The following is a 12857-nucleotide window of genomic DNA, read 5'->3' on the forward strand; positions in this document are numbered from 1 at the left end:
ATTAGATGGAACTGATGTATCAATAGAACTAGGGGATTCCCCTTATTTCTATGCTATGTTTCTTGTTACTATTAGATGGAACTGATGTATCAATAGAACTAGGGGATTCCTCTTATTTCTATGCTATGTTTCTTGTTACTATTAGATGGAGCTGATGTATCAATATAACTAGGGTATTCCTCTTATTTCTATGCTATGTTTCTTGCTACTATTAGATGGAGCTGATGTATCAATAGAACTAGGGGATTCCCCTCATCAGGTGATCAAGGAGCCTCCTGGGATAGCCTATGCTTTGAACTGTGGTGGACCAGCATATGAAGCACTCAATGGAGTCGTCTTCAATAACACTCAGATGCAGTTTAAACCCAATGAATTTGGGGGTGAGTCTACATCTTAAATCTTTACAGCATCTATTGCTCTCCCATTTATAACAATACTTTATAGGAATTAGACATAAGAGAAAAAAATTGCCAGAGAATTTAACTTTCAATTCAATAATCATGATAATGCGTATCTTTCATCACCAAAATAATGGCATATAGTATGTAATGAATTCATCCCATATGTTGGTATGGAACAATAAATAAGTATTAGAATGACAGACAATTTTTTTGTATAAACATGATCATTTCAGTTTGCATTTGTATTCATTGAAAGAGATATTCAAGCTCAAAGGATTATTAAAAATGTGGATACTTCATCTAGAGAAACAGAGCAATAACAATCCACCAAGTGTCAGCTATAGATTCATATTGGTTGTTGGTTCTATTGTTATAAGCTTTGGGTCAGGAAATGATCGCTCTTGTAATGAGCCAAAATTTTGAATGCACTACATGACATACGGGGCAAAATTTTACAATCAAGCAAAACCAGGAATTGGAAATAGATTTTGACATAATATTGAAAAAAAATGTTATCATATTTTGCTGTTCATTCTCTACCCTTTTAACCTTTTTTCTCTTCTCTTGGTTTTTGAACTGCTTCAATCCATTATCATTATCATCACTATTATATAATTTTTATTCATTGGGGGGGTGTAGTATTGGGATATTTACCCGACTTCTGATAAAGCAATAGTATTTGCATGATAACATGTAATAAAAAAAATCCCAACATCTTTAAGAATTCTAGGGAATAATGATGAACAAGAAGCTGTGCCTTTCTCTTTCTCCTATAGGTCTCAAGTGCATCAACAAGTTTGGTTGTCAAACCCCACAAAATCGCAACCTCTATGCGCTGTTGGGAAATACATATGATCCTTATCTCTTCAGCACACACAATCGAACACACAATGGTTTTGTGGATACCATGAAATTTCCGGTGAGTGCAATTATTGAATGTAAGTCCAACATTATTAGTGAGTTAATCTTAACAAAGGTAGATGATTCAGAGACATGGTGCCCTTTTTTCTGAATCTTGTGAACATTATCATCATCATCATCACCACCACCACCAGCATAATCATCAACATCATCCCCATTATCCAATTGAAATAGAAAGAATTATCTTTATATTTGATGTGTTCTTTTTATCATTACCATTCACAGTTGCCATTACAAGCAGGAGACTATATGCTACGTCTTCATGCTGTAGGAGCAGATTTGGCAAAGAGTTGTATTTATGATAATACTTCAGACTACACGAGTCAAGTAGGTCTTCCAATTCTTCATTTTTTAGTTGATTTTAAAGTTTTGAGCTGTAAGGTTTAATTTGTTACCTGTGCTTGTGTATGTTGTAACAATCAAGCCCTGAAAAACTTTGTGACCAAAACATATCCTCATTTCATTCTATCTACCAAGTGTTTTACAATTATTATCTCCAGCAGAGAAGTTTAATTGTAATTTTTTTTGTCTTCAAAGTGTCTGCATCATTTCTTTCTTTCTGTGTTTTGTTTTTATTCCATGGGAACAATACTAAATATGATTCATGACAAAGCTTTTTATTAAAAACCAACACCTGTGTATTATTAATCAATTTCTGTAAAGGCCGCACAATAGGATAATTATTTAAAAATACTCTGACACAGAAACTTCAGTCGGGCTGGTGACATATCTTTTTTGAAATTGTAAAGAATTGAGTTGTCATGTATTTCAGGCAAAATAGAAAATCTTCCTTGGAATACTAGTACTATGAAACACAGACATTACCTCCATAACCCAACTTGAAACTCACCATAGCATCTCAGGGAGAGGATCATAAAAATGACATTCCTGACCAATATATCATTCCCCATCTCCAAAATAGCTTTTGTCTGGAAAAAGTGGTATGTGAATATCATTACTTGACAATATATAATAAATTTGTATTAATTGGTGTGATCTATTCATGATATATCATGTTTTTACGTCTGGTGATAATGGAATAATCAAACATGCAATATCATACAGCCTTATACATACTACCTTTGATAAAACACTGCTGATGTCACTTGTCTTGTTCAGTTTTTACAGTTGGAAACATCAAATTGAATTTTGCTATTCAATTGAAATCTGTCTGCATGAATTTCATATGTAAATCTGACAAATGAAAGAGAAAAAAAGCAGAATAGGGTAGTATAAGAAGTAGTAGCAAGAATTGAAATAAATAGGGGCTGTGGGCAATTTGCTTTCTTGGTAAAGGGGTGAATATTCTATTGTGAGTATATGTATATGTACATACATGTATCATAAGACTACTTGATAAAAATCATGATTTTTAGGATTTTTAAAATTATTTTTATAATCATCATTTGTTATATCAATATAATATGCACAAATACGATAAATCAGAGAAATGATAGCAGGATATTAAAGAATGCAAAGATATATTGAAGTGACAAGTGGGTATTAAAGGGCTCGCAAAAGTGAAACTAAAAACTGTTGCCCAGAGGCACGTGCCCCCACACAAGCCACTCACATGACATAATTTTGCGTAGACTTAGATTGTTCATATTTTTATTGGATTATATAATTTTTGTTGTAGCTCCTGAAACAGTTGGAAACGAAAGGCCACATCCACGCTGTAGGAACCACAGCTAAAACATGTGAAGTACCAATCACAGTAGGTGATGAAGGCACTACACTTACCTTCCAAACAGGTGAGCCCTACTATAACATTTTAACATTCTTACCAGCCATTTGGTTCAATTTGCATCCTATCGATGGATATCTCTAAAAGTACAAGTTCAACTTGTCAGCTAATTTTGATACTAAATTAATTCATATTTGACTTGGAATAATTACTGAAATACCACTCTTCATCATTGAAACATGAGGAAAGAGATGGGAAGCATTACATGCAAATACAATTTTGAAATTTGGGACTTCCCATAATTTAACGCTGAGTTTGATCATGGCCTAAGTTAAACCGGACTTGGGCCTTAGGGTATTTATTTTGTGAATGCCCAAACTGCTCAATGTGCTCAAGGCGCTCCTATATTAACCCAGCCATGGATGTTACTAGAACTTGGCTACTGATTTTTTTTCCTGCCAGTATCCTTGCGTGACCTTGTCTGGATCCAGTGCAGCACAATGGATTTCATGCTTCGTAAAATGAATGCCATTGCTGGGATTTGAACCAACAGCTCTCTTTCTCTCTTCCCTCTCCTCCTTTTCCTTCTTTTTTCCTACTCCTCTTTTCCTTCTCCTCCTCTTCCTTTTTCTTCTACTTCTCTTTCTCTTCTCCTTCCCCTTCAATGAATATTTGAAATTCTATAATTGGTATAGAGCAAAATCAAATCTTCCAAATGCTAATTTTTTCATCACTAGATGGTGGTGATGTTTGTGTGTCGGGAATCTTGGTGTATGACAAGAATTTCAAGGAACCAACTCTCACACCAGAAGAGCAAGAGAAGGAAACTAAGACCAAACAAGAGGTATTCAATGTTTTTTTTTTATTGAAGACAAATAATAACAGCATTTCTTATATTGACAACGAGTAGAAACATTAAATTTTCATTTTAACACACAGATTGGTAGTTTTTAAAATTCTTAATGCCTTCTTAATAATTTGATTCCAAATCTAACATTTTTAAAAGGAAAGACAGCAATGGAATAAAAAGAGATATTACTATTACGAAGATATAACGGTAATCAAATGAAAGTTGTAATAATTCATTTTCCCACATGAGATACATTATTGGCATAGATTAGACTTACACATGTATCAACAGTTTGATCACAAGCAGTTGAGGTACTGCAATGAATCTTCACTAATTCACCTTGAAAAAAAAGTGTTTCTACTTTGTCTAGGTATAATTGAAAGTGATAACGTTGTCAGTCTACTGTGATTCTCTCTGTCTATTCATTCAGCTTGCTGATAAGTTACTACCGTTGAGCCGAACATTCTCTCTGAAAGAAATGAAGATCGCTGGCTGGTCTCAAAACCTCCTTGAAAATGCATCAGGAGAGGTAGGGATTTCACTGTTATATCTATAACACTAAGTAGTTTGAAGAATGGGGTTTATGGTAATTAGGACCTAGGGGGGGTGTTGCAAGAAGTCCACTGTTTTGAAGAGTGGACTCATGAATAAAAACAGTGGACTCATGAATACAATAGTGCGGATAACCACGGCAACAGGCGTCAATTTGGCGCACTGTGACAAAATCGCGCATCAGCATTGGACATTTTTTAATATACGCAGTAAAATAAGCGTAATTTATACAGGAAATCTGCATAAACCATGGACTCAACCGTGGGTTTTCAAAACCACCTTTGTGAATTCTGGCCTTATAATTGGAGGATTTTTACATCTTGTGAGGTGCTTAAAAATGTGGTGATGTTTACTGCTGCACGATGTGGGTAATGGGCCCTATTTTATAAAGCTTGTTATATCATCAATATGCAGTTACAGTATAATACTACTGAAATCATTCAATATGATTGGCTAATAGTAATCTTGTTTATAGAGAGATTTTGCATTTGGTATAATAACAAGTCTTCATGAAACAAGACCCAGGATCTTGTTGAATAAATCAAGGACTTTTCAGATTGAAGTGTCATGTCTGTATTTGCTATTGAATTTTGGTTTGATAGAATGGTGATATGACACGCTGGAACTATGGTGGGAATTTCAAAATTGTTGACGGTGGTGATGGCACGGAGAAGCGTGAGTATAGGGGACTTTTTGTAAAGCTTTGTTTAAATTGTGAAATAAAGCTCAGCATTTTTTGTATGTGTGTAAATGGGTGGAAATTGTGACACATTTTGCTGCACATACGGTAATCAATATACACTTCAAGTCTAAAATTTACATTAATGAAAAATGCATGGCATCACAATGATTCCATCATGTCATGATTCATAATATGATTTCTTTTTTTTTCGTTTTTCAACTCCATTTCAATCTTGCTTCTTCTTTTTCTTTCTCCTTCCCTCAGTTTTTGTTACGCAGCACATCACATTGATTTTTGATACACATTCTTAATCCTGAACTTGTTATTGTGAAATCCATACTACTTTGTTCTAGATCTGTAGCACCAATGTGCGTATAAAGAAGAATACCCAGTCAAATGTTACTATAGACTTTTAAAAATCTCAATTAGAATGAATTATTGATTAAAGAATAAATAAATATATAAATAAATAAATAAATTGAATAAATAAATTAATAAATACATACATACATACATACACGAATAGATAAATAAATAAATACATAAATAGATAAATAAATAAATAAATATCAAATAAAATCTAGGGTCTAATTTCATGAAGAACTACAACTATCATGGTTACATTGCAATTACTGTACCTACCATGGAATTCGTGATTGGCTGCTGAGCCCTGATGGGTAGTTTGTAAAGTCATCATAGTTCTAACTCTTAAGAATCAGCACCCAGGTCAGTAAAACCATAATGCAACATATTTTGTGCTTACATGTTAATTTCCTTTGATGATGATTGCAGAGTTTATAACTTCCTATGAACCCTGTACCAAATCACAAGACATTGTTCTGACTCAACATTTCTCAGAGGAACATCTCGACACAGCCCCAGAGATTCAGGTATTGTTGTCATTACATTCTTCATTATAATTATCATAAGCATCATTATCATTTTCATTATTGTTATTGCCACCATTACATGTTTCTTACTATCATTATTATTTTATTTATGCAACTTGAAAATTTCCAAAATTAAACAATACCATTCAACCCCATCAAAAATAAGTACATAATTGAAATTTGACCGTATCCCATCAGGTATCAGAATCTTTCCATGAGGGTACATGTAAAGGAGGCTTCTACAATCTCACCGTGACCCTAATGGACGAAAATGACCAGGTCATCGTTAAAATGACGACTGGGAAAAAGGGCAGTATTGTGACTCCGGGATGGATCAAAGAAGCCTTTACTTTCAAGGATTATGGACGAGGCCTCAGAACGATCAACTTTACGAGCGTTGGTGAGATGAACCACATTAATTAGAGGTTGGAAAAAATAAGCCTGGCACACACTCCACAATCGGCTATGATAAGTTTTCAAATAAATTGTAATAGCACTTGATATGAACATTCCAACTTATAAATGAACCAAAGTTCTGAATAGTGGTATGAATACTACATGTATAATAAAAGTTTCAGTCTATTCCAAGCCTCCCTGTAGGGATAAGGGCAAATTCAATTCCAAATCGTAATAACGTCATCATTGGCTGTGTGACTAGAAGCCGATTTACACTTTAATCTGACCACAATGCAAGCAGCAAAGCAGAATTCGTATTGGCATATTTCTAGCACTATGCTGAGCTTCAAATGAAATTATTTTATGTCATGGTACTTTTTTAATGCAACATCCTAATTGTGTTGTGGCCTCAGTTTTAAGACACAGGATGGGTGCAGAGTTGGTGGGGTGGGGAGAGAAGGGGGGGGGGGTAACGACACATGAATCTGAAGACAAAATATGTATTTTGTTTGTTTTGGTATAAGAGAGATTCTGTGTCATAGCTTGTTGTGTACATAGACCCCAAATTGACTTTATGTTCAGTCTCCTATGGATTAAAATGCTCAGTTGCAGACATCTTGAAATTGTCCACATGAATTTCATTCTTTCTTTTTGTTCTTCCTAGGAGCTTTTTTAATCCATATGAACAATAGTGAATGCAGAACACATCAAAAGTTCAGGGATGTTTGTCTGGGGAAACTGTAAATTTTCCTGTCATATATCTCTCTCCCATCTTTTCAGAGGCAAACCAATCAAAATCACTTTTAGTTCTGAGTGGGAGCCGTTCTAACCAAAAGGAAGGCCTTGGGGCATGTGATGTGCTTAATTACAAAGAGAGACAGGGAGCTGAGTAGAATTTTTAGTAGAGAGACAGAAAAAAGGGAATAACAGAGAAAAAAAAGCAATTGATAATTAGGGCCTGACTGCTTGTAGCATGAAAAATATTTTTGAACATAGTCATGTAAGATGAGTTAAAATAATACAGAAATATAATATAATATAATATCACAGTATGCTTGGCATTATACTGGGCATGGTATCAGGATATTATGGTACTAAAGAAATGACAAAATTTATGAATGCTAGACCCTGTCATAAATTTTATCATATTCTTTGCTTGTATACTGGGCTTATGCGCATTAATGAACCACATATATTTTGTGCTCGCTAAAGAGAAGAGACCAAATTTATGACAATTTTTTTATGACAGATTATCAATTCTGCCATATCTCTGAAAAAAAAAAAAATATTGAGAAAAGACAATGTTCAGAATACTGCCCCAGGAATTTAATAATAATAATAATAGCTGGATTTATAAAGCGCTTTTTGCCTGAGGATACAAAGCGCTGCTATTATCCATAGACTTCATTAGTGGGGCTATTAGGTATTAGAGGAATCACACAAGATTTTGAAAATATGATTAAAGGCAAAATATTGACCAAAAGAAAATGCTACTCCTAGCACAATCCAATAGGCAGCTCAAAAGAGTCAAAGCAGTCTTTGGGATGCTGGACATATACCAGTGAGTTTTAATTATTTCAATCATTATATTGAACATGACTGTATGAATAAGAAGAATTTACGTCAGTTTTACTACTGCCAGCTTAGTTTATCAACAAATGTCAAAATTTATGAAAGGTTTTAACTTTGTTTTCAAATAACTTGAATCTTGTCGGAACCAGGTCACGATGATAAAAACTGGGCAGGTCACTTTGGTATCCATATGTCTGCCGCTGTGGTGCGTGTGATGAGCGAAGTCAGCCCAGCAAGTGGAGATGAGTATTCAGACGTTGAGACGATTACACCTGAAGATCGGAAACACGAAATCTCTTCTTTCTTGAATCAACTGCAAGAGGACTATCGAGATACTCTGAAGTTTATGCTTATGAAACCCTCTGCCAGTAAACAAAAAGGTAAGAATGGTGTAATACGAGTATGGGGAGCATTAAGTCTACATTCAATCTTTCTTTTCTGAAATAATCGCATTCAATTTTGTGAAATCTTAGATAGATTTCTTATTTCATGAATGATATCATTTTGAATAAGGAAACAGAAGAATTGCAATTCCATAATACAATCAGTCTTCTTGCACATTTTATTCATGGATAAAAGAACAAGGGGTTTTAAGAGACCATTCCACTATCACGATCTGAATCCCCCATCTATCCCAATCATTAGATCGCCGGAGAGCGGGATAGGATTCGGTTGATATCGGGAGCAGCGTAATAACAATGTTGTGAAGACGGGGTATTAGCAGGCATTTTATTCAGATCAACGTGATTGGCTAAAAAATTTGAACATGTTCAAAACTTTCATGCCAATCTTCTCAATCAGAAAACGCCCATTTTGAATCATGTGGGAAGCGGGAAAAGCATAAGCAACACGACGCACAGTCGTGGATAAGCGTAATCAGGTATTTCCTGGCATAACAATAGTGGCACGTAGACGTAGTAAATCCCCCGTTCCTCGGGAAAACTTGTATTACTGCAAATTATTTTTTGCCCATTCCCGGTAAAATGGTTCCATTTTCCCCAGATCCTGCTTGATCTGAAGCTTCGTTAAAACGTAGCCAAATTGGCACAGTGGAACATGGGCTTTATGAAGCTCTGTTTTTATGTATAACTTTATGAATTTTGGTGACTGTGCTAGTTCCAATTCTCAATATTTTGTACCATCATCTTAAGTTGAAATCATATCTACTTGAAGTTCACATGCATTTAATTGCAAAGTTTTTTAATTGTCAATTTTATGAGTAATATACAAAGTTCCCTCACATTTCCATGCCAGTATGCCTTTCTTAACTTCTTGGAACCTCTAACCGTTTTTCATATAGGATTACCTACAACTCCTCAATATGATACATGTCTGATGTGATCAATCTTAGTATAATGTAAGACTATATTTATTATTTTTGTCCCACTTCCTCCAAAATTCAAAGCTGCCGTAAACGTGACTGCCAATCCAGAAAGTGCAGAATTAATCCTTAACATAAAGAAGCCATCATCGAAGCGTGAGATCAGAGTCTTTGTATCAAGCACGTTCCGAGACTTTGAGGAGGAAAGAGAGATTATCATCAAGAAGGTCTTCCGTGAGATCAATCGCCTTTGTCTAGATCGAGGAGCCTTCTTTACCTATGTTGACCTTCGTTGGGGTATCACAGAGGAGCAGACTAAAAGTGGAAGAACCATTGAGATATGTCTAAGAGAGGTAAGTAGGCACACTATTTGATAATGAATTATTATGAAATCATTAAAGACCTACATGTATCTTACAAAGGGTTGTAGTGGATTCAAATTCAAATAGCGATTTATCTAATATTTCTATTCCTATGTGTGAAATACACAAATTTATATCAATAGCAATATGAGTTGGATGTTAATCTATTGCAATTTTTTAAAGATGTGGAGCCATAGGTGTGAAATACGGATAACATCATATCAAACATGTAAAATGTGAATGATAGCAACAAAATGAATGAGTTTAGCAAGGGAATGATAAATTATATGTACAATGAAATGATGTATTTAGGAGGAGGAAGAGGAGGAGAAAGAAGGAGAAGAAGAAGGAGGAGGGAAAGGAGAAGGAGGAAGTCTGAGGGGAGAGGGGTATGAAAGGGGGAGAGATCGAAGTCATGAGAGTGAGAGGTTTATAACAGTCAACATTAGAGACCACCATTCACATGTGATAAACAAATAGTATAGCAAAGAAATATGAAGGAAATTGGTTGTTTCAGATTCTTTATAGTTGGATGTAACAAGCTTATGAAGTAAATAATTGACACTTGACCATAAAGAATGAGAATTTAAATTATAGTTGATGATAAGATGATGTGTTCATGGTTATAATTATGAATGTGATAGTAAGTATTCTAGTTAACAAGCGCAAGTACATGTAACATACTCCCCCCCCCCCCTTATCAGTCTCTCAAATATTGTACATGGAGCTGTTTCATAAGAATGTAAGTTACAAGTGAATTTGAAAGTGACCTGAAGATGTTCTTGTCCTAAATCAGATCATCATTCACTTTAATGCACATCAACTGAAGTTGGCGATATTTGTAGATTTAATTTCTTGTCATTGATAAGTATTTAAATTCAAAGTTTAGTATTGTATGTCCGAGATTAAGAAAATGTTATGGGAAATTCAGTCCCACTTAAAATACCTGGCAAAATTTGGGATTTAAAAGTCATGGATATATTATTATACGCCCGTCTAGACAGGACGTATTATGGTATCATGTTCGGTGTCCGTCCGTCTGTCTGTCCGTCCGTTAACTCATATAATTTGGTGCGTATGGTACTGGATCCCAGTATGCCTATTGATTTTGAGGTCAAAGGGTCATAGGTCAAGATCACAGTGACATGTTTTTTTCTTACCCTTCTGCAGTCCTTGTAAACGCTATAACTTCAGTTTAACTTAACCTAGGCTCATGTAATTTGATGTGTATGATACTAGCATGGATCTCCAGAAGCCTATTTAAATTTGAGACCAAAAGGTCAAAGGTCAAGATCACAGTGATATGTTTTCATCTTACCCTTCTGAAGTCCTTGCTAATATGATAACTTAAGTTTAACTTAGCCTATATGCTCATATAATTTGGTGTGTATGATACTAGCATGGATCCCAGGAATTATATTAATTTTGAGGTCAGACAGTCAAAGGTGAAGTCACCACCTTCCGCTTTTCTTGCTTGACCAATAACTCCATTTTCCGCATTACAGGCGGGCGTATTATGTGCTCGCCTTAGCGAGCGAGATTACTTTATGAACCATTCCACTGTCTATATCTTTTTTGAACCTTACAGATTGACAAGTGTCGTCCATACTTCATTTGCCTGATGGGAGATAGGTTTGGGTGGAGCCAATCCGAAGAGATCAAAGATGAACTCCTAGATTTGAGCTTTGATACTGCGATAGAAGAATTCAAGCAGTTTAAGTGGGTAGATGAATACCGATTTGACTCTAGTGTTACACAGGTAAGTTTAATTACCCAGTTCACTGTTAGCTCACTGTAACCTTTTCTCAATGATCTTTCCTATTGTTCATTCGGATGAGCACTAACACTTTCAAGTGTTCCGTAAGCTTTCTCGACTTAGCATCTTGTGGTATTCAACTTCCAAGATAGAAAGATGTGGCATAGACCTGGTGACTAGAATTGTGCGTCAGTGATCACGTTTGGAAATCATTTGTCTTTTCTGCTTTGGGACATTGTTATTCAATATTATTGATAATTAAATTTCTAATTTTTACAATGTATATCTTTGTCCTGTTTCCTCAAGGGTATTTTTTCCAGGATTTTAATGAAAATAAACATAAAATTTATTTTGATAACAGTCAGGTAAGTAGTGTGAAATCACTATTTGAATCAGTCACGGTGAAATAATCATACAGTAATTCGTTTTTTTCTGATAATACAATTTGCATTGGATTTGCAAATGAAATCGTGTATTTTTAGGCAAATACGAAATATTGCATAGATTTATAAACCCCATACCTGGGCATCGCAAATTTATTCTCAAAAGATTCATGAGATTAAACAAAAAGAAACAATCCCGAGTTTGCCTGATTATTATGATATATATATTTTTTCTCTATTGTAAAGCTTATTGAGAAACATTCTGTTTATTATGCATTATATAAGTTATGTATTGTTATTATTATTATTGAATTTAAGTTTTGTCCGAATTGAATTGATATTACAATGTAGTTGACTTGTTCAGTGCTCCATATCACATAACGTACTGTATTTGTTGAAAGTGCTAAGTTTTATGATTGATTAAATCGACGGCAATACACAGTTATTGTGAAAATCAGTCATTTGATCAGTTGCTAAGATTTTGCAAGATATATTCATGGGTAAAGATCCCAGCGATGGCATGTTTTCCTTCAGCAAGAAATTTGCCTAAATTGTGCAGCACTCAACCCAGGTGAGGTAAATGGATACCTGGCAAGATTGATTTCTTGAATATGCCAAGCACCTTTAGCAGATGGAGCTAAAGTTGTGGTAATGTATACTGTCATTGAATTGCCTTTTTTTTATTATCCATACCAATGTTTAGTTGGAGGTTGTACATGGAGCAATCAGACCTCATGATGAGCTGAAGAAGGACAAGATCTTTTTCTATCTTCGAGAGCATAGAGTAAAGAGAGAAGACCTTCCGCCCCCAGTAAAGACTGAAGTAAGCATTCATTCTTCTTCCTTTCATTATAACTTTTCTTTTCATTCATGTATTTACTATTCTTCTATCTTTGATCATTTAAACTATAAAAAAAAACACAGTCCTCTTTTACTTTACTGATGATTACAATTACTATAATTTATAACTGCAAGCTTAGCTTTTTAACACTTGAAAAAAAATATTGTTAATGTGGTCATTTATCAATATTGTAACAATGCTCTATTATATACTGATCTTTTTTCTAAAAAACTGTCCGTAATT

General features: G+C 34.7%; 1 protein-coding gene across 1 annotated transcript in view; it reads left to right on the forward strand.

The window, feature by feature from the left end:
• The window catches only part of LOC129253865 (uncharacterized), a 50649-nt gene that overhangs the window by 12775 nt on the left and 25017 nt on the right, over positions 1–12857 (forward strand). The window contains exons 8-20 of the mRNA XM_064095293.1: positions 216–380; positions 1178–1320; positions 1548–1649; positions 2962–3076; positions 3747–3853; positions 4290–4388; positions 5014–5086; positions 5886–5983; positions 6182–6383; positions 8101–8331; positions 9357–9625; positions 11223–11393; positions 12477–12596. Coding sequence (XP_063951363.1) covers positions 216–380; positions 1178–1320; positions 1548–1649; positions 2962–3076; positions 3747–3853; positions 4290–4388; positions 5014–5086; positions 5886–5983; positions 6182–6383; positions 8101–8331; positions 9357–9625; positions 11223–11393; positions 12477–12596 — 1895 coding nt within the window. The remainder of the gene's footprint in view (positions 1–215; positions 381–1177; positions 1321–1547; positions 1650–2961; positions 3077–3746; positions 3854–4289; positions 4389–5013; positions 5087–5885; positions 5984–6181; positions 6384–8100; positions 8332–9356; positions 9626–11222; positions 11394–12476; positions 12597–12857) is intronic.

Source organism: Lytechinus pictus, chromosome 2 (genome assembly GCF_037042905.1).
Source record: "Lytechinus pictus isolate F3 Inbred chromosome 2, Lp3.0, whole genome shotgun sequence".
Classification (NCBI taxonomy): domain Eukaryota; kingdom Metazoa; phylum Echinodermata; class Echinoidea; order Temnopleuroida; family Toxopneustidae; genus Lytechinus; species Lytechinus pictus.